This window comes from Pelmatolapia mariae, linkage group LG18 (assembly GCF_036321145.2).
Source record: "Pelmatolapia mariae isolate MD_Pm_ZW linkage group LG18, Pm_UMD_F_2, whole genome shotgun sequence".
Lineage (NCBI taxonomy): Eukaryota > Metazoa > Chordata > Actinopteri > Cichliformes > Cichlidae > Pelmatolapia > Pelmatolapia mariae.
In genome coordinates, this window is record NC_086243.1 from 7,028,885 (window position 1) to 7,055,817 (window position 26,933).

Here is a 26,933-nt window from a genome sequence, read left to right on the forward strand (position 1 = left end):
GCGCAATCACGACACAAAGGGACGGAGTGATAGCTCACGCAGGGATGAAGAGACGAAAACAGAGCCGCATCTGCTGCCTAGGCAAAAAATTTTATTCTTTCCAATCCACTAGGGGGTTAAATTAAACTTCAAGTGGCAGCAGAGAAAGTGAAAGTGGCACCTTCTATCTCAGTGCTAATGGGGTTAATAATGAAACGGATCTCTTTGGTTACAGGCTGCAGGGCAAGCGGTATAAGCGCGGCATGTTGCTGCTTAACTTGCCTTGCGCAGAGAGGTAGGCCATTAGCCATTACTGAGCTCTGTTTGAATGCCATATGCAGCAGGAGGAAAAGGCAGGGTGTGCCTGAGTGTGTGTGTGTGTGTCCATTAATCCATTAGTATGTGAATGCCTGTGCTTCCATGCCAGCGTGGGCGCACCCAGGTGCCTAAGTGCATTCACTGCTAAACAATGTTGACTCCCAGCACCTTGCATCAACCCCACAATGATGCCTTTTTTATGTCAATGCAGGAAGAAGCCATACGAACAATTCACCAAGTGTTCTGCAGCAACTTTCTTTAAGTACTGCTCAAAGTCACCTGTTCTATATTTATTTTAAATGAATTCCACTTTGAAGGTTACAAAGAGAAAGCAAGCGCCAGCTGCGGCCCAGCCGGGATATCAGGTGGCTAAAAAGCTTTACATTGACTCTTGAGCACCACTGACAAAATGATAAAACGACAAAGCGCAAGCAGGCTCTCTAGTTGGTTGGCTGGATGAATGCACGATGTGCCTGAGAGATGGGAAAGTAGAGTGTGCAGTTAGACCAGTTAGACTCACTGCTGACATTTGCCGCCACCTACAAGATACTGTGAGAGACGGGAGATACCGGAAAATGTACGGCAAGAGCTAAAGCGAAGGAAAAAAAACAGAGAGTGAAAGGAAACGAAGGAGGGCTGTGAGTGAGAAGGTGAAAAAGAGAGAGAGACAAAGATAGAGAGGGAGAGAGATGTGACTGAGAGCTATGTTTCCAGCAGTGATTTTACTGTCTATTGAAGCAGAAAGCACTGAACTTTAGATGAAATATTAATACAGAGCAAAAGAAATAGAGGGATAGAGAAAATAAAAGGATAAAAAGCACGCTGGTATTAGCCACCTCCATTTTAATTAGTTTCTTCTTTCATTTCATTTCCTCCGTCTCTTATTTTAGGCTCTGAAGATGTAAAACTTAATTAGGGACTAACAATTATTGGAAATTATTGCCTATTACCTAATTGTTTATGTTATCGGTGCAATCATTATTACTCTTCTGCAAATACAAGCGCGCATTAGAGCTATGAAATTAGTCAAAGTTGTTGGGGGTTTTTTCAGCCATGATATACCAGTGAAGAGCAGGCAAATGCAGAGGTCAGCTTTAATTAATACACAGTGTTGTCCCAGCCTGGAGGCACGCTGCAGGCTGGACATAGATTTGCTGAGATGAGAAATACTTCCTCTTGAGACAAGAAGCATCCATTTGTGAGTCTGCGGAGAAGAAGACCCACAAACAGCTGTCAGCACCTAAATTAAACACTGTAGATGATTGTTTCTGCAAATTAATTTACTGTGATTGAATGCATTAAGTAATGTCAGCAGGGCTGGGAAATGCAATCAGGACTCTTATTTGTTATGCACGTAACGACGAAGAAACGGGACTTCCTTACACCTCTTGTGAGAGGCACTTATGATGATTATTGGACTGAGAGGCAATGCACAACCTGGTTCCTGGCATAAGCACAAAGACAGACAACCATCCGTCCATGGTTACATTTTGTAAACTGCTTATCTAATTCTGGGTCACAGGTTGGTGACAGTTTTATCCCAGCTGACCCTGGGTGAGAGGAGGGGTGCACCTTGGACAGGATGCCAAGGTGCACCTTGGCATCACAGGGCTAACACAGAGACGCAGGCTTCTGAGTCCGATATGTAACTGTTCACTTGCAGCTGTGGCCTTTGCTTGCATCAGTTCTAGAGCTATAACCACCAGAGTTTTCTCTGTGACTAAGAGGAGGGTCCCCCCAAAAAGGTTCTCTCATTTCAATTGGGAATAGCACATCTTCTAAAAGGTTTAAACTGTAAATTTGGCAGTATGTGCTATTTTAATACTTTAATCATGTGATGAAGCACATGATAAATAGTGGACCAATGGCCACCCCCAAAGGGATTAAAGACCTGGGACCCCCTAGCTTTTGTTTGCAGAACTGAAGAAGCCTTCAGAAACTTAAATAAGTCCTGTCGCCTTCTCTCTAAAGCTCTTAAGGCAACCATGATCTGGATGACTGAGAACCTAACACAGACGTTACTGTACAACAACATCTGCTCATCTGTCTTATATAAGGACCTGTACAAACAATTACAGACTCTTTTCCAATTAAAAAGTTGGCTATGGCATTCTCATAGTGTTGCCCAGTTACATTTGGCCACTTGCCATGAAGCTGCAAGGTTTGCATTTTTGTGGAAGAAATATGTGCTTGCTTTTGTATCCTGCAAAATTAAAAAATGAGAAATATTTAACACAACTTGCAATCTTTAGAATCTTAACATCATTAACAAATATCTCTGCCCCCACTGTACACGTGTACATATGTCTGTCTAGACACCATCAGCAAGTACCTCCTAATACAAAGAGAAGAGAAGCAGACGGTGAATTCCACCTGGTGTTTTTATCGTAATTATCATTGTTTTACACTTATTAATAATGGTGCTGGCAGATGTTGCCTCAATTAAAATAAATGTGTATACTGAGAACAAAAAAAGTGTCATTCACAACAATATAGAAAATATGTTTTTAAAGAGTTTATGAGATTACTTTTGAGAAATATTTTCTCTCTTGTTTAGCACACTCTATGAAAAGCAGTTTACTCTGCACTGTTGCAAAATGAGCCCGACGAGAATTGAACCCTTAATTGCAAGTGCAGCAGTTACAACACACGGGCTAAACCACACGGGAGTTCTCGTACAGTTGTGCAAAAACAATGACTGCGCAGATGCACAGCTTCAACGATGTCTGGAGAGAGAAAAACACCACATACAGATAAAAAAAACCAAAAAACCAGACAGATGTTTTCATCTGAAGCCCAGACTGTGGATGTTTCCTTTCACCTTTCAAGTCAGAATAGTTTAGAGTTTTGATGAAAGTCTGCTTCCTCCTCCAAGCAAGTATATGTGGATAAGTGCAGGACGAGCCTTCTGTCTTCCTTCAGTCTCTACCCTTGTATTTACTGTTTTACTCTTCTTTTTCAAACCAGCCGTGTGTACAACCACAGAGGTGTGTCTGCAGTGGCCAGAAGTAAATGGAAAGATCATCTAAACTGTTATAATTAACAAGTCAACTAAAAGCAATGAAAAAATAGGAGCACATGGAACCATATGCTTTTGAAAGTGATTAAACGGTTAGAATCGCTTGCTGACAGTAAACAGTAGCAAACATAATTGGCTGATAGTGTGGATAGTCAGAGCATTATCATTCCCAACGTGTAACATAACGACGATTTGCCACGGCCCTAGGCATCACATAGTAACACAAAAAGTACCCTTCCACGTCCTTATGAAACGTTCTGGGCTCTCAATGGAATCCAACAGAAAGCTGCTCGCAGCGGTAAAACATGCTGAGAGCAGAGACTCCAGCCGTTCGTTCCAGCCCTAACCCTAACGTTAACCATAACCTTAATCCTAACACATAGTGTTTTCCAAAGTGATTCAGGATGTGAAAGTGAACAGATTTAACGTACATAACGCTTTGTTAGGTTGATTTCCATGTCACCGGGAAAACACATGTATAAATTCATTCCAACCCGCTCTCATGCCTCCCAACGCGTAACATCCCAACAATTTGTCACAGTCATCGGTATGTTATGTATTGGGATGAGAACGTGTTGGTTCTGGAATAAAACTCTCAATAAAAATTTTTTTCGTTATTTTTCTCAAATTAATGACAACAGTACAGAACGAACAAATCTAAACATTATGGATACTGTCACAGCGGGGTGCGCCGGTGTGAAGATGAGGTGGACCCAGAAGCAGACTCGGTGGAGACAAAACTACGTTTCAAAAATAAAGCGAGCCTTTATTTGGCTGAAAGAATGAATAAACAAACAAAACAGCAAACAAGACTATGACTTTTTAAACTATGACCTTGACAAGGAAAACATATATATGCAGATGACGTGAGGCTGAACACAGGGAGACTGAGGACTTAAATACACACATGAGGTGATTAGGGGAAGTGGAGTCACATGAGGACACAGCTGACTAGAATGAAACATAATGACAGGGGAGAGTAAAATTAAATACAATGAGCAAAGAACACCAGACTCTTTCAAAATAAAACAGGAACCATAATAAGACGCAGACATGAGATGAACTTCTAAACAAAAAAAACACACGACAGACATGAAACATGACAGGTAGACACACTAAACAACAAGGGGAACCTTCCACAGGCATAACTGAGAATACACTGAGGACGAGAACATGTAGTGAACAGAAACAGATACATAACTCAGAATGCATAGAGTAACCTAAACTAAACCAATAACTCAAAGCAACCTGATAATGCAAGAAATAAAGCTCCTTATAATATGCCTAGGAACACAAATATAATAACCTCAAAACAGATACATATAAAACTGACCAATGACTATCTGTTAAATGGAGTAAAAGCAGTGGATGAACGTCTGAAATAACTGCTGACAAATGTACGGTTAACTGGGAATACATTTGGAAATGTCAAACTTAAAGTTTTGCACATCCAGTTGAAGAAGAGTTTAATTTGGAAATGGGTTTAACTGTCCGTCTGACAGGGCTGTGGGGGTATGTTGGATGAAAAAGGTTGGGAACCACTGATGTACATCAAACAATAAGAAACTCCTATCTGTCTGTAACCCATTCAAACAGCGGGAAGCTGCAGATTCCAGCAAGGCCCCGCAGGGTCCATCTTGGCATCACGTCTGTCTCCTGCATCCTACAAAGTTTACTTTGTATCCCTTCTGCTCACAGACTGATCATCTGTTTACCCAATATGGCGAGGTATATTTATGATTTATAAGAATGCCGTAAACCGTCTCGGGAAAGCTTAGTTTGGCCTTGCCTGCCTTTATGTATAAGGGATGAGAATGCAGGACTGAGGCGATTCGTTTTGCACCCCTGAGGCAGAGTAGTTTACCCACCGCCGTTTTTCTGACACAGACCGTATAGTAGATGGAGCCACTTAGCATATCTTGGGGGAGATGACTTGCTGGCCCGTTTCCAGCTGTGTTTTTGAGGATCCCAGGGAGAATAGGGTCAAGAGTGCGGTGAGGGCAGGAGAGGATGGCAAAAAAAAAAAAAAAACCTCAGGGAGCATGTTCACTTGGCTGCTCAGGAATCCTCAAAGGGTTAGGGTGGGGATTGTAAATGTTCAGCCAAGTGGACATCAATGTAGTTCTGCAGTAGCGGGGGAAAAGGGATTTTAAGAGACTCTTGAAGAGTGCTCTTATCTGTCCAATTCATTTCCAAGAATCCATTTTTATGGCCTAGAGTTTGAGGCAGGATTTGCCCATGTATACCACAGGAGGCAGAGTAAATGAAAGAAAAAAACAAAGAAAAACACACACACACACTCGCATTAATGTGAGATAGCTAGCAATGGCCTGCCACACCCTGTTGAGGATGTAGCGCTCACAGTCCAGCGACTCCATTCATCAAGCTCGACAGAGAGAAAAAGAGTGCTGCAGAGGGAAGGAAGGAAGAAGTAAACAGGGACTGGGAGGTGAAAGGTACCTTTGCAAGACAACACCACAACGACTGAGCGCTCAGGAACGACAGCAGGTAAAGCCAGGTAAGCACAAAACAGACGGCAAGCGAGGAAGCACTGATGGAAGGAAAGGAAAGAAGGGAAAGGTTTAGACGCTGCTGAGAAGGTTCCCATTAACATGGAAATCACTTCCTCTTCTCCGGCTCGCCATGGCTCACTGATGGCTCGGCAAAAAGAGAATGGCTTTAGCTCCTATTATTCTGCGTGAGGGGGCACACTGCCAGGTCAGATGAAAAAGTAATGCAGAAAATAAAAAAATAAAAAAACTGTCAAGGCAGTCTCTTTGCGTCCTGTCGCCTTGCATTTTTTGTGCTTTCCCTGCGAGCAAAGAGCCTGGGCGTTGCTGGAAAAGGTGTGATGGATTCACCTAATTTCCACAGAAGCCAGAGCTGATACACAGACTAACGAAAAAGGAAGCAGGGACAGGAAAAGGCCCTGTTTGGGGAGTATAATTAAGTTTTAAATTTCCAAGTTTCTCCTCTTGCGATGGCAGGAAAAGTGTGGAGAATGTAAGAGCCTCTCGGGCCGGATTGCCTACATGTAGGTCTTTTGGAAACCTCGTGTTGTATAGGATGATTACTGCGCAATGAATCTCTGCTCAGAGGCTCTGTTGGCTGCACGGGATTGCTTCAGAAAAGCTCATCAGGGGGAAGCTCTGCCCGCGGATTCCTCACAGGAGCTGCCAATTTGATGTGGTTCTAATGTCAGCGTAAAGCCTCATTTGCTGTGCATGTATATGTGAGGAAGAACAAGAGAGTGCAAGAGAGGGAAAAAAAGGGGGTAAAATGAAAAAAAAGAAAGCCACTACCAACAAGGCCAGCTGACCCTGCTACTTTAACGCTCACGCAAACTGCTGGGCGCAAGGCACGCACACGCATGAACACGTAACGTGCAGGCGATGCAGTTAGTGGGCTGCAGCAGAATTCATACCCACGCAGGGTGAAAGCCTAGAGGAATCTATCCAAGCAGAGCTTTGTACTGTGCCACCGTTGACTCCAGGGCACTGCAATGGCAGGCCTAATTGTGCGTTGTGATATGAGGGAGCCATTTCAGGAAAAGGCTTTTCATGCCTCGGCGCTATCTCACGCCTCTGAGCTGGCTGCATATACGGAGTGTTTTTTCTTTCTTTTTTTTGCTTAAGCGCTGCACTGCATGTGGGATTGTACGTGTTAGTGAGCAAGTGCGCATGTGTGAATTCTCCAAGAAGGTCTTAAAACACATATAATCAGCTAAAAACAGGGTTCCCCTCGTATCTTCCACCCAAATCCAGCTGAATCAGGCACCTCGCAGCTCGAGGACAGCGAAGCCTCCAGAGGACAAGAAAAAAACAAAAAAAAAAGATGCTGAGAGCTGGTTGTGCAAACAGACTAATGTTTCATCACTGCTCTTTATATCCGTCCATGGGCACACAATAGTATTTCAAACTTAGTCTCAACAATTAAAAGCTGTGAGTTAAAGGCTGCTTCAGTACACGCAGCTTTCAACAAAATCCAGTAATCCAGCCCTAAACTCGTCATATAAACTGCAGAGAAACGCACATGTATACGTTAACAGCTGCAGGCACATCTGTGTGTCTGCATCGCAGCCCCTAAACACATCAGTGAAAACCTGCTTCATTTCATTTCCCAGCATTGCTTCTGCTCTGCGTGAGCTGAAGGGATTTTTAGTTAGCCTGATTATCACTGTCGCCACAAAACCATTTGCTTTTACTCCCCTCTTTCCTCTCCCCATCTCCATCCCTCCGTTCTGTCGTCTCCCTCCTCCCTCCTTCACGCTTTGGTGAACTTGCCCCCAGGACTCGCTTTCATGCATTCTAAAGAGTGGCGGCTTCGTGTCTTTATCGTCCCGGTCCAAACAATGGGAGACGTCAGCACGTGGGTGGCGATCATTGGACAGTGCGACGGGGACGGGGGCGGCTGCGTTGGACCGGATTGGCCCGCGCGCGTGTCCCTTAACTCTGATGAGCCCATTACTAGTCCACAAAATGCACATTAGTCATGGCATTTAACTAAATTCATTATCGATGCCCTATTGAAGGGGACGCGCGTTATTTTCGATATGCATTAGATTCCGCTGAATGTGATTGGACTGCTAAAGAGGATAAGAAGAGAAAATGATGTTGGCTCATGCCAGCTGGTTTCACTGTTACATACAAATCACAAATTCTAACCTGCACCACCCTCCCTCATGTTCTCCTTATGTTATTTTTTAAACATTAATACGGCACAAATAATTCTTCATAATTACCGAGCAGCATTTGAAGAAACTTTGATGACCAACATTAACCCCAGGCAAGGAATTTATTGCTTGGCGGGGACGGCAAATGTTCATTAACAGTAGCCACAGTAGTTTACGGTGGGACTGTGAAAGTGAATGGTTTGACGAGTGGGATTTCTCAGCACAGACACTTTCTGCCACAATGACTAAAAATGATTGTGCGCTGAGGGTGTTTTAAAACAGGAACAGATGGGAGAGTGTGTGATAAGGGACACAAGGGTACCGGGTGTGTGAAGAGCACACACTGAGAGCGAGTGGGAGTCAGGAGTGTGTCCGTATGCGTGCGCGTGTGTGCCTGTGTGTGTCTGCGTGCGCTGGCAGGCAGGGATGTGTGCACGTCTCTGGGTCTGACAGGAGATGACAAAGTCTGTCACTTCTGTGTGTCCCCGTCTCCTAACCTCTGACTGATCTCGCAAGCGCGCGCGAATGTGCACGCGTGGGCGCGTGCACAAACACGAGCGCAGGTATCAGAGGCCGAAAAGCATTAACAACTGCAGGAGGAGCTCGAGCCACAGATAAAGAACACACGCACAGGTTAAGCCATTGTGTCAATCTGTGTATACACTTTTAGCTCGCCCACTCATCCCTCTTTGTTGTCCTTACGCCTCTTTTTTGGTTTTTGCGCGTCTCATTCTCACTAAAGGACATAATACCCTTTTTAATGCCTACCGATTCCCTCCATTTCAATTACACCCCCGCGCCCGTACTTGTACATTTGTCTCCTTGTCTCCTCAGCCTCTCTGTGGTTTCCTCTACATTCTCTGAGCCATTTCTCACCCACTCCCCGTTCGCTCCCTCCTGTTGTCTCACTCCTTTGACAACTTTATCGCACCTTCCTCAGCGTCTCCATCTTTCTCTTTTTCTCTTCTCTTTCAGGAAAAAAAGGGCGCTCTTGAACATACACGCACACCGAGTTTTGTATTCACTCGCACACACACACCTCCCCGTTCTCTCTTTCTGTCTCCTCCCATTCACACTCTCTCTATTACATCCGAGCTCTCCAGGGAAATGAATTAGTAATATTTATGATGAAGCCTTCTCCGAACTACTCCCTCTGTCGCTCCTTCTCCCTCTGTCTCTTCTCCCCGGTGCATAAAATGACACTGATCTTATCGGCGCTACCTATGTAGTCATCTGTCAGCTCATCTATCTTTCCATCCATCAAACTGCTGGGAGAGTGATGGCTCCCTCAACGTTTTTATGTGGCACCGTTGGCAAGCCAAGGTTGTTTGGAAACCACATAAAAATGGGAAAGCGGCACCTGAGCCTCCGTCTGTGGAGTTGTCACCGTGCAGAGTTGTAGCTGCTCATGCCCAGTACATTTCAGCAAGCACAAGTTATGAGTCTCCGGACGCATTTGGGAATTTCTATGAGTCTACAGATTGCTGCTCCAACCGTCACAAGGTTCTGAATCAATGTTTTGCCCTTTGACAGCCGACAGACGTATTCGAGGTGGTAGAATTGGTGTACAGATAGGATTGGGCCAGATCAAATCAAATGCTGACATTTCACCGAGAAGACGCATACACAGAGTGACATTTCACTTTCAGTTTTTTTTAAGTGGTCCTGATTTCAAATGTGGTTTTGAATCATTTTTGATTTCGATCATTTAATAATGTCGATTTCGATTATTTGCCCCACTCTTTGACATGCTTTAATTGTTCTCAATCTGCTTTTAAAGCCCTGGCTGTGAAATACAAGCCCCTTTCTTTTAGCCCACAGTGCTATACGCACATTTTAAAGTGTTTATCTATTCAATAGCTTTAGCACTGCGTTTGCATGAAATGTTATAGTACGGCGTAACATAATTACAACAGCTAGGACCAATAAGGACTACGACAGAGTTTCTTATCGTGATCTCATAATTCCAAATTAGTATGATGAGGACAAACTAAAGCAGTGTGAGAAAAGCGATTGGGCTTTGTGAAAAGCCCGAGGACTTTACTGAATGTATTTCATTAACAAGAAATGCACAGACCCAAGAGGAACCTTCCTATGTTATGTTTGAGGATGTTTTTAGAGTTTAAAAAATGTTAAGAGGTGACCAATCAAACCTTTTTTTAAACAGTACAGTATTCATTAGTTAAGATTTCTCTAAAGGTCTCTTACTGGCTTTCACAATATGTTTCCACTATACTGTTTGATTTTCATCACAGGGCTCAGCTTTTTATTCATATTCTCTCCTTTTTGATTTCTTTATCGATATATATAACTGGAGTAAAAAAATGTAGCAAATTCCATCTGCTGGCAAGGATTTTGTGATGAATTGTTGAAGCCTCCTGAAGAGCTTTTAGTAAATTCAGGATGGGGGGGAGATTTCTCAAACTACTTTATCCAAGGTCAAAAATGAGATCTCAAGCTTAAATTCAACTCAGCACAAGTGAGACATCCAGATGTTTGCAAGTGGACCTTGAATTGTGTATATATTGTCAATATATAATTCCATAAATAATCACAGGGAACCTGAGGCTACCTTCCACTTCCATTTCAAATACACAAGTTAGATGATAAAAATTTAGGAGGTGAGATCAAAGTGCAGTGCTCCCAAAGCTGCATTTGTGCCTGGAAGATAAACGTTACATCTTATACAGTGTAATGTACACCTATAAATACTTTACGCACATACATGACTGAGTTACATGAATACAGTAAAACAGTGTCCTCAGCTAACATTATGGCAGAAATCTGATCTGTCAAAAGCACAAAGGCCGTGTTAGTGTATAACACTCTGATCTTAACTGGGTCGCTGCTAATATTAAGTCCATCAATATGTGATTATTATAATGAAATGAAATGATCCCCGTTTTCCATCTAACATTCATCCCTGTGTTTTCTAATACACTGCAGTTTTCTAATGCAACAGGCAGAACTGGGTCATGTTTATTTTTGTGTTCTTGAGATGTCAAAGGCAGGTGTTTGCACATCTTTGCTTTCCTTTTCTTTGTTCTGTCTTTTATGTGTCATTTTCTCAGGTGTAGAAAATGCTACAGGGCAATATTTGCATTTAATTTTGATAGCGTGTGTGAAAGGTTTTTTAAAACAAAATGAGGTTGAAAAGGTAAAGGTTGGATGATTTTGATAAAGTTTTAAAAGTTTAATATTATTTTTTTTAAAGCCTTTAAGAAAAAAAGGGCATCTTAAAATTCTAACCATGTTTCCCTCTCTTATCGAGCGGTAGGACTTTAAAAAAAAAAGGGTTATGTGTTAATAAATAAAGTGGTCATCTTATTTTTAGGTACTCTTCCAGCCGTTGAGCTAGCCTCTTTTTCAATTTATCCTAGGGAGAATTCAGCTTGGAGTACACACAGCCATAAATTATTCAGCTATAGTAAACATGGGAAAACATGTCTGAATAAATGACTACATGGAAACAAGGGTATGAAATTTCAAGTCAGCCCTCAAACAACACCACTACGGTCCTGCTACAAATTATATGAAGCTGTGGAAGCCCTATCGTCTTTGCCGGATTTCCAGAAGAGTAGAAAGTCATTTACTATAGCAGTCCTGAAGCGGGGTGACAGAGAGTTAATTATTTGCGTTTGATACCCAGTACCCATGTTTACTTTCACACAATTACTCATCCATGTATTCCACTTTGCACCGGCATAATTAACAGCTTAATCAGGAAAAGAGCTGATGTGAAATGAGACAGTAACAGACAGCCGTCTGGCTTGTTAACGACACGTCGCTGAAAACAAACATTTTTCAGTTTACTTTCTGACGTGTCATAAAAAGCAGACCCGCTGCTAAGCGGGTATTCCCAGTATTAACACTTATAAGTGGAATGATGTTTCTGGATAAAAACTCTACAAGTCTGAATTCGTGTCAGGAGGCTACTGAAAACGATTACTCGCTGCTTTTGCGTTGTTGCCGTACACAGCTGTTCAAAAAGCGCTTTGTCTTTAACAATTTGATATGGATGGGTCTAAAATTAAAGCCGTCCCTGCACCAAAGAACTAAAATCTAAAAAAAACAAGGTCCTGTCCAAATACATTTGGAGCACAATGCATGCCATTTGATAAAGAGTGTTTAGAGCATTATGTTTGCCAGTGAAGCATCTGAAAATATCCCACAATCTCCACTAATCATTTAGACAAAAAACCTCCAATCTGCACCGTAGCCTACTTTCCCTTTGCTATACTGCCTCCTCTGGGCACAAGAAATCCCCCGATGGCTTTCAAAACTGAACACACAACAAACCCACTTAGTTCCTAAAATCATGTTTTGGATAGTGAGAAATTCAAGGGCTCTGTGAAGAGACGAGCCCACAAAGCAGGCTGTTTTTTTTCCTTCTTGTTAAGGCTATAATGTACAGCCAATACCTGGTTCATACGCGCCAGTGTAATCCTCTCCCTTTGCTAAATGCCACAAGGAATAAGCAGTGTTGACCTTGGGAGACGCGGGAGCCGGATTTGAGGGTGTCTTTTTAAAAGCCTGGGTGTGTAATTGAGTAGAGCGGCGGGGTGGCAGGCTTTGATGGTGTTCGCGCAAGCACAAGAGAGCGTGAGTGCGTGAGGGGGAAGAAAAAAAAGGCAAGCAGAGGCTCAGGGATACACACAGACATACAGAAAAACGTAGGAATATGTGGACTGTTTGCACACCGAGACATCCACACAAATTCTCTAGGTTACGTGTAGGTTAACATCGGCACATTCAGCAAAGCAAACTCACACAGGGAGTCATCAGAAGAACATGAGGAGGTAACAGCCAACAGATTTTGGTGCATGGTGAAGGTTTAACCCTGGAGAACCCATGGGGTCAAATTTGACCCCATGGTTTCCCTAAAAAACCAATGAGGTCGGCTCTCACCCCATGGGTTCTCCAGGGTTAAAGGAGCTACCGGCACCGTGAGACTCCTCATCACCCAGAAAGATCAAAACAGGGCCCAGCTTTCCTCCAAGAAGCCCTCCAGGCCTCAGGTCCAAAACACCATCCTTGATGGAGGTTCAGCTCAGTTAGCAAATCTGCTACTCCAGTACATCATTACCCCAATTTTGGCAAAGCTTTTATCAAATAGCACACCACCCTGTGCAAGTAATGCGTGTGGAATGTAGACTGATCCAACAGTTGCACAGGTTGTGGGAGTAGTGCTGCGGTTTGTTTCTATTGTTTTAACTTGCTGCTTACCCTTGGTTTCATTCACCGGTTAGATTCAGCCACTAAAAACTAACTGATTAACTTCGAAACAGGTCGTTGTTTGGGTTAAAACATGTCTTTGTTCACTGAAAAATTGCATTTACCAAATGGGTTTGGATGTGAGACCAAGGAGTACTTTACAAGTGTTCATATTTGATGAGATATTTGATGGCTGTCACAAAAGAGAAGTATTTGAGACTCCAGCAGGGAGACCTGGCTAAAGGGACAGGTGCGTGTCACTGCTCTACATTCACTAAGAACATATTGTGGATTTACTCACTGCTCATTAAAAAAGATGACCAGGTGGTGCTATAACAGAGGCTGTTACACAGCTTAGAACGTGCTACTTGGGAAGCGTATGAGTAAGCCATCAGTTATTCTATATTACCTCAAATGACACTGAAGCTAACGTAGCAAGCTAAGCTACAAAAGCCTTTCAAAAATATTACATTTTAAGCTACGTTTAAAACAAATTACTTTAAATGAACCAAATTGATGAATAAAAGTATCAGTGAAACAGATCTGCAGTTCATTTAAATTCTGTATTTAACAAGAGGTGCTCTCACAGCTCCAAAACCTTGGCAATTTGGCAACAAAAACAATGAAACTCATGAATTTTTCAAAGCACAGTCATGGCACAGACCAAGTCTCAAGCTCTTGAGTCTGTATTCCTCTGCTCCCGTGTTGTAGACCTCATTCCAAGAATTGGTACGTGATGTCACTGTCATATGGAAGCGGTTCTGTCGGCTTTACCTGCATATCCACATTCGGCGATGGAGTCATGCATTCATCTCGAGTTTTCCATCAGATTTTAGCAGAAAGCTTCCCTGTGCTTGAGCATCGGAAATGCTCTACAGCTCCTGTGGTTTCTGATACACTACGGCACTTTCACCCCATGCTGTTTGATTTAGAAAACAGTGACTTTTTCAGCACAGCACAGAGAAATGCAAACTAGTTATACTGCTACTAAGATTGTAACTCAGATCTAAACACACTGTTATGATCAGCATACATATCGACAGCTGTTATTGATAAATAAAATGTCTAAATATTACCAAGAAATATTAAACTCCCACTACCATGTGAGCTAAAATCCTTATTCTGACAATGAAATTATATGAAATCCGTTTAATTATAAGTTTCTGACTCAGTGACTTGTATGAAAACTGGGAGAAGCTCAACAACAAGCAATTGCTGTATCTTTCAAACTTAATGTCTGAGTACGGTTGGTTCAGTCACACACAATCTCATTTAAAATGACTTTGCCTTGAATTTCATTTATAGAAAAGAATTTCAAATTGTAGTCGCTCCTATTTTACAACAGCCTTCAGATCACACCAAAGCTCAATTACTTTTTCAAAGTTCTAATGAAAAGAAAAAATGTGTAAGAATGCAATTGCTATGCCAAAGATGCTTTATGCTGTTATTTTTATCTATCTATCTATCTATCTATCTATCTATCTATCTATCTATCTATCTATCTATCTATCTATCTATCTATCTATCTATCTATCTATCTATCTATCTATCTATCTATCTCATTAACACTTTTAGTAAAGTAACTTACAGTACTGTACAGTCTTGAGGCGATCCTCTTTTCTCCATATATTGCTAAGAAAATGGGAAATATGGATCAACCGAAGGCCAAGATGCATCTCTCAGTTCTTGTTTCAGGTCTTTGCTGAATTTTTTAATACCTCTTAAGGACATGAATGTCATATACAGTTGATCTGTTTTAGATTGATTCTTTTGTCCTCCACTTGAGCAGTTCCTTCGGATTTTTTTATTTACATAATGCACACTATGCTGAGATACGCCAAGTATTCAGCTAATAGTTCTTGTTACCAAAATACTGCTTTATATGTGTCAAACTGTGATAGATTCTTGGTACATTTTTATAGATACAACTGAAGAAACTGTTACACATTATATGCTTTTATTAGAGTCTAAGTGTAACAGAGTGCCTAAAGATCCATCATCTATCCTACAGATACAATTTAAAATGGGTTCTTTGCTAAGTTGTCTTTGATGTATAGACACAAAACTGGCTCACTACTTGAGTGATGTTTCTTTTTTCAGGCTTTGATAATAATAATAATAATAATAATAATGCATTGGATTTATATAGCGCTTTTCAAGGCACCCAAAGCGCTTTACAATGACATTATTCATTCACGCTCACATGCACACACTGGTGGAGGCAAGCTACGGTTGTAGCCACAGCTGCCCTGGGGCAGACTGACAGAAGCGAGGCTGCCATATTGCGCCATCGGCCCCTCTGGCCAACACCAGTAGGCGGTAGGGTAAAGCGTCTTGCCCAAGGACACAACGACCAGGACAGAGAGGCCTGTAACCTTCCGGTTACAGGTGCCCTTCCCAACCCCCTGAGCCACGGTCGCCCCATGATGATTCATAGCTCAGTGTTAAGTGATAGCACATATTATTAAATAAATACATAAACCTTCTAAAAATGGTCAGTATAAGGACTGGACTGAAAATGAGTGGAAATCAGCAAATATCCAAAGCAAAACTTTGAAAGACCCTCAGAAAGCTGAAGGGCTACTGATCAAGGCCACTTTAAAAAACTGCAAGAAAGTCAAGGTCCTTGGAAGTAAACTATGCATAGTACTGTATGGTTCCTACCAGCTCCTCTACAGCAGTCATACAAAAGTGATTTCCCAACTCCTGTCCTCGTCACTTTAATTGGAAGAAGGGTCAGCAATTAAACTGGAGGAGACGGAGCTGCTTAGACGAGAAATGGCAGAAAGGACGACCTTAAGTAAAGTACGAGGAGAACCCTGGCAACCAAGGCCACATGATTCTCTTGATCACTCACAGGAGGCCTAACTAGCTTGTCCTTTCGAGGGTATGAAAGAACACACCTACCATTCTTTTGGTGACATACCAAAAAAGAGAATTAATTAATCCCAGCCTCTTATTCACATCAGTCTAGTACATGAAGAAGAAGATCAGCGCTGCCTCCTATTTCGAAGAATGATTAACATTATAATTGCCAACAGGACAATAATATCTAATAACCCGTCTTGATTACATCATCTTCACCATTATGCCAACCGCTAATTTGGTCTATATTTTGTTTAATCCACAAGAGTAAAGTCTAATTTGATTTCATTTATCAAAAACATATTTCATAGACTGCAAGTAAGAAAGACCTATCACATCTATGATTTTTACTAAAACGATGTCATGATTGCAAACAGTGTAATTCAGTTAACCATAATCAAAGTTATTAGGAAGCCAATTAGGGTTTCCTACATTGACGTACTGTCAGATTGTCTGATATAATCTGACAGTGTAGCTGCTGTTGGAAATAGCAACCGATCTATCATAGCAGAGGCAAGCTAAATCCATGGCTGAATGTTTGATGAGGTACTTTGCAGCCCTGCAGGAATCTCCTCTGCCTGACTGCTGCTGTGAAAATCCTGACAGGACCTGCAGGTCAGAAAGGTCCGACAACTCTTCTGCCTTCTGGTGCAAAACAAACATGGTGTTTATGCTGTTATGCAGCCCAGTGTTTGTTTTCTCTTCATCCCTTCCCTATATCGGAAGCTAGAAACTTACAGGCATAACAAAATGGTTAAAAGTACACACAGTTATTTTACACTGGCTGATGGCTCCACTGTTCTTGCACGGCGTGTGCTCTCGTGAGCAGTGGGCAGTATGTACAGTTATCGTGCATGTATGTGGGATGTGATGCACTCTCTGCAGCAGTAATTTCCCCCAGACTGCTGCCTCTCTATTCCTGTTCTATATTTTATTTGGTAGCGGTATGAGCTGCTGAGTTACTCACTCTGTGTGAAGCGTGGTGGGTTGTCATTAACATCGGTAAGCCTGACGGTTACAGTGGTGGTCCCAGATAATCCTCCTAGGTGCCCCCCCATGTCTTTAGCCTGAAGCAACACCAGGTACTGGTCCTGGGTCTCCCTGTCCATATCGGGTACAGCTGTTCGTAGAATACCTGGAGAAAACACACACACATAGGGTAGCATCACAATGACCATGAACCTTGGTTTCTACTACTTGGCAACAAATGATCACAATACATCTGCGTGAGACTGAAACTCTTTTGTGATCAATATTTCTAACTTTATGATTAACTGAACTTTCTGGCCTTAAAAATATACTTTCTGGCCTGCGCTCTGTTTTGGAAGAAAATCTCTCAGCACACCGGGACCTCATCCTGCTCTCTTCACATCTATAACTACCTTACAATCTTCTTACTCTCGGAACAGATACAATATTGCAGTCACACCTTTGGTATGATGATTGTGAATCTATCTGTTAGACATTTGAAGGTACCACTTTCTAATTAGGCACAGCTTTCGGAGTTTACAAGTGGTGGTTAATTTGACTGTTTGCAGTAAAATCCACATGCTGTGATCAGTCTTTAAGAATTGTGTTAATGTAATAAGTCTTTATTGATGACTGAGTCAGAACCGCCAATAGATCTGACAAGAACTAAATGTCCTATGAAGTGGTAAATTAATAAACAGACACCGTAACCTTTTATTAATGACTTATTAACATTTATAACAAAAGATCTGGCTTCCCGTTATGAACTGAGAAAGTCATGACCCTTTATTAAAGACTTCATCAACACCGCAGTTACACATGTTAGGAAGTCATTAATGAAAGGTCATTCTTGATTTCCAGTATGCCATTTAGCCTTCAGGTATAAATGTTAACAAGTTATTATATAACACAGTTTGCTCCTGATGGTCTGCAACTCTTATTTAGAAATCTAAGTACTGGTCATTCCATTAGAGTCACATAAAAACTAATTAGCAGTGTTGCCAGTTTTGAAGAGTACACATTCCCGCAAACTTAAACAATGTACATGCAAAATGAAACAAATGTATCACAAAAAGGTCACAAGCCAGCAGAAAAATACCACTCAGTTGATTTTATTGCAAAAGAATGTCCACTTGTTAACAGGTCATACATAACACCCAAAAATAAAACAACCCACTTTTCATGTGAAAGGGCAAGAATGTCAGCTCTGGCTTTGTATAAAATGCTTGGTCACAGTGATGTATTCCTCAGGCTCAGATTTGTGAGATTTATCCATGATGACGTCGCTCTGTGAGCACGACACAACCACAGTCCTGTTGCACGAGCACTGAAAAAAATGTCAAGTGTGTGCCGCCTGAGGAATGCACTGCCTGTATATTCCTTCACAGCAGTCAAGATGAAATAAAATGGGGTGGGAATTGTCAAATGTTGCTCACTTGTAGCAGAGAATGACAAAATCAACACTCACTTTCTTCCTTTTACAGCCGCTAATCATTTGTAGTTTCATGTAGTTAGCTATAAAAAAAATAGTATTACAGTAAATGGACCACTTGAATCCCCATGCAAATATTAATGCAGGCAAACTACCATCAGGCCTCTGCAAAATAAAGGTAACGTGCTGGATTAATTACTAATTTCTGAATTATTCGTTGCACCCTCTGTAAATCAGGTGCAAGTTTATTTTGTATATTTTGCAGATAAATATAGTCATGTGAAAACAATGTTTTCATAGGACTCTATGCAGTCCTGTGAAAAACATCATCAGAGCTTCCATAGAAATTAAGAGGGTAAGTAACAGCTCGGTGCCGCTAATCAAATGAACATTGGTAACTAATCATTGGCACCTCTGTAGCTGTTTTGGCAGTTTGCTGGTCTGGAGCATTGAGGTTAATGCAATGCTACAATCTTCCCAGGAGTGTCTGCTGGACAGATGAGACCAAAGCAGAGACTTTTGGCCAAGACACACAGGACTGCACTTGGAGCAAACCAAGCATTGCATGTCAGCACAAACACTTGTTAAGCATGGTGGTGGAGGGTTGATGATTTGGGCTTGTTTTCTAACCACAGGACCTGGGCACCTTTCGGTCATTGAGTTAACAATGAACTACTCTTTATATCAAAGTATTCTGGAGCCAAATGTGAGGCCAAATGTTGTCCAAAACTGGGTCATGCAACAAGGCAATGATCCCAAGCGAAGTAGTAAATCTACAACAGAATAGCATTAAGGTGTTGCAATGAGTCGGCCAAGTTTAGATCTCAACCTGACTGAAATGTTGCAGTGGGACTTTTAGCTGCGCATAAACAAATAATGCTGCAAACAGGAGTGGGCCAAGATGTCTCCACAATGATCTGTGAGACAGATAAAATCATCCAGCTGCTGCTTAAGGTAGTTTTACAAACTATTGAATCACAAGCCATATTTAATTTCTCACAGGACTGCACAGAGCCCTATGAAAACATTCTTTTCACTTGACTGTATGTGTAACTATTCTCATAAATGATCAATTTAAAAGTCCTGACATCTACCAATCAAGTTACTTTTACAATGCACTGAAATCAATATAGCAAGGTTCTGTTATGTGTGTAGAAGGTTTAGACACCAACAAGTGAGCTTTAAAACAAAGAAGGTTAAAAAAAAACACCATAAAAAAAAGTAGAGGAAAGCACAAAGAACAACCTGGGAACATGAGGAGAAGTGGAGGGCAAACAGATGGACGGACAACTGACCGAGGGAGAGAGCAAACTGTCAAGTGCACAAAAAAGTAAAAGATATCAAAGCAAAACAAAAAAAAAACTATGAAAGTACGAAAAACTAACACAGAGACAAACAGGAGGGCAGTGACAGAGGAGCATGGCAGACGCGGCGAAAGGAAAACATTAGGAAACACAACAAATGATATCAAATTCATTCAAACTTTACACAAACAGCATGGCAGCGCCTTCAACAAATAAACTTGCTTTAATTTTAGATGGTGGCATCTCTGTTGGTACTGTGGTTTACTCATCCTTCCCATGACAACAGAACTGTAATTTTACTGGTGTACTTAAACGCAACACAACAGACCAGTTTATGGCGTATAAAATTCAGCTTATGACACAATAAACTGTAAAGTTACCACTTATGTTAGCAGTTGTTTTATCATTTCCAAAGCAATCCTCAATTTGTTTCTGTGTTAAAAGCCCGTAATTTGAGTTTAATCGAAGTGTTTTTAAAGTTCTGCTTTGCCCTTTCAAAGCCTATTGGACAATATCGACGTGCGCCATCACCGAGCTGCTTTTCCTGACAATGTGGCAGTTTTTCTGACATTTTGGAGACACTCACTTTCCATTTGACAGCTACAATATATAACTTAATGTCCCGTTGAAGGCGCACAGAAACACACGTACATAAACAGATATGTGAAAAGGGGGCTCATCTGGAAAAGACAAATCACCACGCTGCAGCAGATAGACATGCTGACAGAGCATAAAATCACGTTCTGTGTCTCATGCTCTTTAGCGGCACACAAAGACGAATCATTTACTCGCGTTCGACATCGATCACCTCCCCCGTGTAAATGACCTCATTCTGCTACATGTGATTGGATGTTGCACATCAAATTCTGCCCGCTCTCGCCCAGCATCAACCAAAAAACACCGGCCTGGATGACTTGGCAGCTCAAGGTGAATCACATTCAGCCCGGGCTGTTTTGAATGCTAACGAACGAACAGGCAGAAATATGTCGAGCTTTCTGAGCAGAATTCATAAACAAACAAAGTAAATGTATGAGCGAACGCGCTCGCCTCCGAGTGCACATTCTGAAAAAGACCCTCGGTGATGGAACCGACGAGAAATGGGGGGTGATTGAAAAGAGGGAGATAGGGAGTCGAGAAGAGGAGAGCGGACATGTTCGGAATGCTGAAGCTCTTCTGAAAGCACAGTGTCACGGCTAATACACACTGTGTGGAATTAGGCTTATATTTCAAAGAGTCCTGCAGCTCCCTTTGGTTATTTGAGAGGTCCTCACGTGCCGAGGCAATCAATTACCAAGCATTGACATTCAATGAGCAAAACACGAGTGCTGGCCACCTGTGACTGTGTGGGCAAAATAAACGCTCACATGGAGGCTCTCACTTCTACAGGCAGACAGAAAAAAAAATCTGAAAAAGTTAATAGATATGGAGTTTAACTGTGAAACTTAATGTCTCTTCAATGCGCGCTGCCTATCAAAACAGCACCTACAACATCAAGACAGTCAGAGCTCCATTTCTGAATAAACAGAGCTAAAAGTCCCCTCCAAGGTAGACTGCTAAAAAAGTAATCATCATAAAGTTAAATAAATAAATTAATAAATAAAGCGCCCTCCTTCGCCCTCAACCCCTCCACGCTCGACAATAAAACTTTTTGCCCTCAGGTGACGTGTGCGAGACTCCGACACGGTGACAACAGGCACGCCAGACGCCTTCTTCAAGCCCTTTTGTAATCTGCCCTGCATCAGAGATCATGAGCCTTCGCTGACGTGTGTCTTTAAACGCGTCTTTTTCGCTTTTGCTTCACCCAGAAATAATAATATTAGGCTGTTGTTCGGCACACGCAGCCTGGCGGCGTGAATATATTTCTGCCAGCTCATGCTGGAGCGAACCGCAGAGGGGGAAAGAGGTGGAGGTGGGGGGGCGGCAGGGGTGTGCTTGAAAGAGCAAGTGTGTGTGTGTTTGATGGGGCACAAGTGGGAAAAGGGGAAGAGAGAAAGATGGATGACTAAGTGTGACAAGAGAATGGGAGTTGCGCTGGGGGGGAAGTGTTGCTTTCAGTGTGTGTGTGTGTGTGTGTAAGTCAGAGACATGTTTCTGTACTCATGCATGCAGGTCCACGGGTTCGCCAGTGTTTCACTCCACCTGTGTCTCACGCACACCTGCACAAACACGTGTGCGTCTCCTTAGGCCGTCACACAGCACAGACATGTCGGGTACTGTGAAGACCGAGCTCAGCTGTTCGCTCCTGAACATCTTGCACGTATGTCGCTTTCCTGCTGCATGCGTGCGTGTTTGCCTTCTGACATCTGCGCATCTTTTACATTCGTCCGCCCACGTGTGTTACACGCAAACGCACATAAGCACCCTCACCTGTCTGGGGATCGACAGAGAAGTACTGCTGGCCCTGCACCAGTGTGTACACGAGCTTGGCGCTGTTCCCATACGTCGGGTCATCAGCATCTGTCGCCGTCACCTGGATTATAGACGTGCCTGCGGGGAGGGCAGACGAGGAAGGAAGGAGGGAGGAAGGACAAAAGGGAAATAAAGAAAAGGAGGAAAAAAGAAGAAGAGAAAGGAAATAAGCAACAAAACAAGCCAGAGCTGGAGCTAAGTGGACAGACTACAGCGGTACTTTAAGAGCATAAGAAAGCATTATATCAAGACAACCTCCACTCTTCTCTCCCACTCCTTCTTTTTCAATCTCTCTCCGTCAGCAGCGTGACAAATAGTTTATCCTTCCCCCCCACCCACACACACACACACACACACACGCTCTCCTTCATCTCTCTTGTCGCTCACCTTCCTCTCCACCCCCCCCGATTCCCTCTGTCTCACTTCATTTCTCTTCATCTCTGTCTCCAATTCCCGTTTGCTTCCTCTCTCAATCGGACTGTCTGTCCCTTCAACAGGCCTCTCTCACCCTCTCCTAAATCTTCTTTCTACGGCTCTTGCTGAGTCAATTTGCCAGGAAATATTTTTGGGGGGGTATATTTTTGACAAAAAATGAAACTATATGAATATATGAAGCGTAAACACTTTTCATATATCATGTATTTATATGGTGCATGTCTGTATTTATACATAAGTGTATGGGGAATGACTTCTTCCAACGGTACTCAGAGGCAGATGAGATGGAGGAGGAAGACGTGGATTTGAGGGAGCAGCTTCTATTCTATATTTGATCAAAGCCTTGAGAGAATCACTATGGAAGAAAAAAACCCCAAAAAGCCAACCACCACCAACAGCAACAACAACAAACGTGCAGTTTAAAGTACGTGTGTGCTTGCGTAGGGAGAGCAGAAAGGGGGCATTAGATCAACCGGTTACTGATCCATTGCGGGTAGTTACGAATCAGAGCTGTTATTGACAGAAAGCAGATGTAAAGCATATAAGCGCTGCACCTCAGAGAGCTAAAGACTGATGGGAGAGAGGTTTTGTTTGTTTCAAAGAAGACTTAGTGTGGATTCAGTTCGTCATGCAGTCGCACATGTAAAAACAAAAGATCATTTTAGTTTGTTACAACTAGGATCTCATTTTATAGCTCTTTTCATCTGTAGTAGAAAGTAACTAAGTACATGTACATTTGACATATTTTTACTGATGTACTTCAACATTTTTCCCCCTTATACTTTGTCATATTAGCAAAGCTCAAGCTTAGCTGGACGTGTCTTACTTTCTACTTGACTGAACTGGTTTCACAGCAAGATTTTACGCAAAATAACATAACATGAGCTTCGACCATACTGCCACAGCATCTCGTGTTTATGGACTTTATGGTTTTGCTTTATTTTGAGTATTTTCTGGTGATTCTTAGTTTGTATTACTTACTTTCCTGCTTATAGTTCTGTTCATATTGCTGGTTTGTTCCATTTTCAGTTCCCGTTTTTTTAGAGTTTATTTTTCATCCTCTTGTGTCAGTTAAGTTAATTCGTGTTTGTTTTTCAGTTCAGTTATCATGTTTCACTTCCTTCTTTATTTTGATAGTTATTTGGTCTTTGTGCCTTCTTTGAGGTTTCCCTTTGTCTAATTTTCCCTGACTTTATGCACCATTAGCTGTTTCTGGGTCCAAACTCCGCTTTAAAGTTAAACAAACACTGCGGCATCACTGAGAGTTACAAACTGTCTAAATCCTTTCATCTGTAATAAAATGATCAGCGTTGCTGCTTTACCAGGTGTAACAATTAAGTTTAACATCCAGGCATCCATGAAAACAGGATTTATGAAATTTAACAGAGTTAGAAGTTAGCAGGAAGTTAGCTCGCTAGTTTCCATCTAAAGATGACACACCATGTTCTGACTGAGGGATTTCTGAAAAATTAAAACGTACAACTCTGCTATCACTTCCAACATAAATGAAGACAGGAAACTAAACAGCAGCGATGTTTGTAGTGTTACTGAAGTTTGGCTAGCTGGTCTATAATGATGTGCTACGTGGTGGCGGGCTACAGAGCTATGGTTAGCATAAAATAAACACAGTGAAGCTGGAGGATAAACGCTAACTTTTTTCCACTCAATAAAAGTTAACATGAGGGCTTCCGATGTTTCGGGACAAATGCAATTACATGGCAGGACGCTGTAAACGGGCCAAACCTCAGTCAGGAGAACAACTGAGATAATCGATCCACAGTAGAGGTTTGTCATTAATATACTGCTGCATGGGCTGGGCTGTAGTTACATTGTAAGGTTTTAAAAACTGAGCTTTAAAATGAACAGTGGTAATAAAAACCAAGAGAGCCCAACATTGACCACTGCCTTTTTGTTCAGGGGCTGTGTTCAGATGAAACAGAACAAGATACAGAGCATTATAATATGTTAAAATCACAGCAGCCTTAATAAATGCAGAGTAGTTTGGACCCGGAAGCAGGGTTCATACGTTAGCACTTAAAGACTGGATTCCCATTATTTTCTTTCTTTAGGATTATTTCTACAGACTAGCCTTAAAGGTTTGCTTGAGTTTTCCCCCCACCCGCCAGAATTTGAGAACCACTGGGCTCAAGTGGAAGCTTCTGAACAGTTTCAGATTTTCTATGAAAACTGATATACTGCCAAAAGTATGTAACCTTCTTTAAGAGAACAAAGATCAATTAAAGTCTGAGCTTCACAACAAATGTGTGAGGAGGTAAATAAACAAACACGCTTTCAAAGGGCTTCAGACAAAGTTTCGAGTGCATTGGTTCAAAAGATTCAAGACTGTTGTTGCCCTCCACAGGAGAGATCACAGCAAGAGCAAGGCATAGTGTGGGAGGTCAGTGATTATGCAAAGGTAACCTGTAACCAGCTAAAGGTCTTTCTCACATTGGCTAATGTTCATATTCATGAGTTCAAGAGAGCACTGAAATCTGAATCTGTGCATAGCTTGGCTGCAGTGAGAAAGATACTGCTCTCAAAAAGAGAAGCTGCTGCCTGTCTGTTGTTTTCCAAAGATCACGAGAACAAACCTGAAGGCTTTTGGAATAATGCAACAAATTTTGGTTTAAATAAGACACTTCATGTATGGAGAAAGAAAGATACAATAATCCAGCGTAAGAACCTTATCCCACCTGCAGTTACTGTCATCTGTATCAGTATGATAGTTTAGGTCTGTTTTTCTCCATTTGTGCCAGGACGGCTTACATTCAATAGGGGAAGCAATGAATTCTGAATTCCACCAGCGATTTCTTAAAGAAAATGTCAGGACATTTGCCTGCGAACTGAATCTCAAGAGAAAGTGAGTCATGCAGTAAGACAATGACCCTCAGCCAAAGATTAGTGAAAGAAGAATAAAGCCAATGGTTTGGAACGACCAAGTCAAAGTCCTGACCTTAATCCATTAGAAATGTTTTGGATTGAGCTGAAGGAAGCAGGAAACCCGCCAACATTAAACGCTGAAGCTGTTGTGTACGAAGAAACAGGCGAAATCTCCTCTAAGTACTGATCGATAGTTACCAGAAACATTTAGTGCGACTACAATTTCTACACAAGGGGGTCACACAAAGATGCTTTTACTTATCACAAATATGTATTGTTGTATCATTTTTATCAAAAAACTAAAAGACAACTGGTTCATCTCAATACACTTTTTAATTTTAAAGGGGTTTGAAGTGAAGCCACACATTACAACCACAATAATAACATAAACTGCTCAGAAAATGAAACAAATGGAACAGCTTTTATCAGCATCAAGTCATTTAAACTTGTGGGATATTGATCTGGTCAGTTAAGTATCAGAGGGGGTTGTTAATAAGTTTCAGCTGCTTTCGTGTTAATGACATTAACAACAAGTGCACTAGAGGGGCAACAATGAGACAACCCCCAAAACAGGAATGTTTGTACAGGTAGAGGACACTGACATTTTTCCCTCCTGATATTTTTGGACTGTTTTTCACTAGTTTTGCATTTGGCTAGAGTCAGTGTCACTACTGGTAGCATGAGGGGATACCTGGACCCTACAGAGGTTGCACAGGTAGTCCAACTTCTCCAGGATAGCACATGAATACGTGCCATAGCCAACAGGTTTCCTGTGTCTCCCGCACAGTCTCAAAAACATGGAGGAGGTTACAGGAGACAGGCAGTTAGTCTACTAGAGCTGGTCAGGGCCGAAAAAGGTCCTTAACCAATCAGCAGGACCGGTATCTGCTCCTTTGTGCAGGGAGGAACAGGATGAGCACTGCCTGAGCTACAAAATGACCTCCAGCAGGACACTGGTGTGAATGTCTCTGATCAAACAATCAGGAACAGACTTCATGAGGGTGGCCTGAGGGCCCGACATCCTGACTGCTTCTAATATATCGCTTTTGTACTCTCTAGCTTGCCACATCATTATTTTCACTTTGATTTTCTGTGTTTCTTTGAATTCAGCCCTCTGTATGTTGATTTCATTTCCAGTCATCAGTATCCAGCATGATTGTCTTTTTCCATTGAGATCTGATGTGTTTTCAAAGTGTTCCTTTGATTTTTTGACCAGTGCACAAAAATACCAAAAACATCATTTACAGGAACACATTTTATGCTGAATGAGTAGTTTTCTTTGACAAATAGATGTCATGAGATTTTATTTGCAGGCAAACAATCAATAATGTCACTCACAAACCTTCACTGAGTCAGTCGAATGGATTAACGTTTGGTCGAAGCTGCGAGCGATGTTTAGAAGAGACGCTTCCGCTAAATACATTTGACAGGTCTGAT

At 41.9% G+C, this 26,933-nt stretch overlaps 1 protein-coding gene across 1 annotated transcript in view; it reads right to left on the minus strand.

The window, feature by feature from the left end:
- The window catches only part of LOC134617588 (cadherin-2B), a 152,494-nt gene that overhangs the window by 42,218 nt on the left and 83,343 nt on the right, over positions 1-26,933 (minus strand). The window contains exons 4-5 of the mRNA XM_063462882.1: positions 22,140-22,259; positions 17,035-17,202 (exon numbers count right to left, since the gene is read on the minus strand). Coding sequence (XP_063318952.1) covers positions 17,035-17,202; positions 22,140-22,259 — 288 coding nt within the window. The remainder of the gene's footprint in view (positions 1-17,034; positions 17,203-22,139; positions 22,260-26,933) is intronic.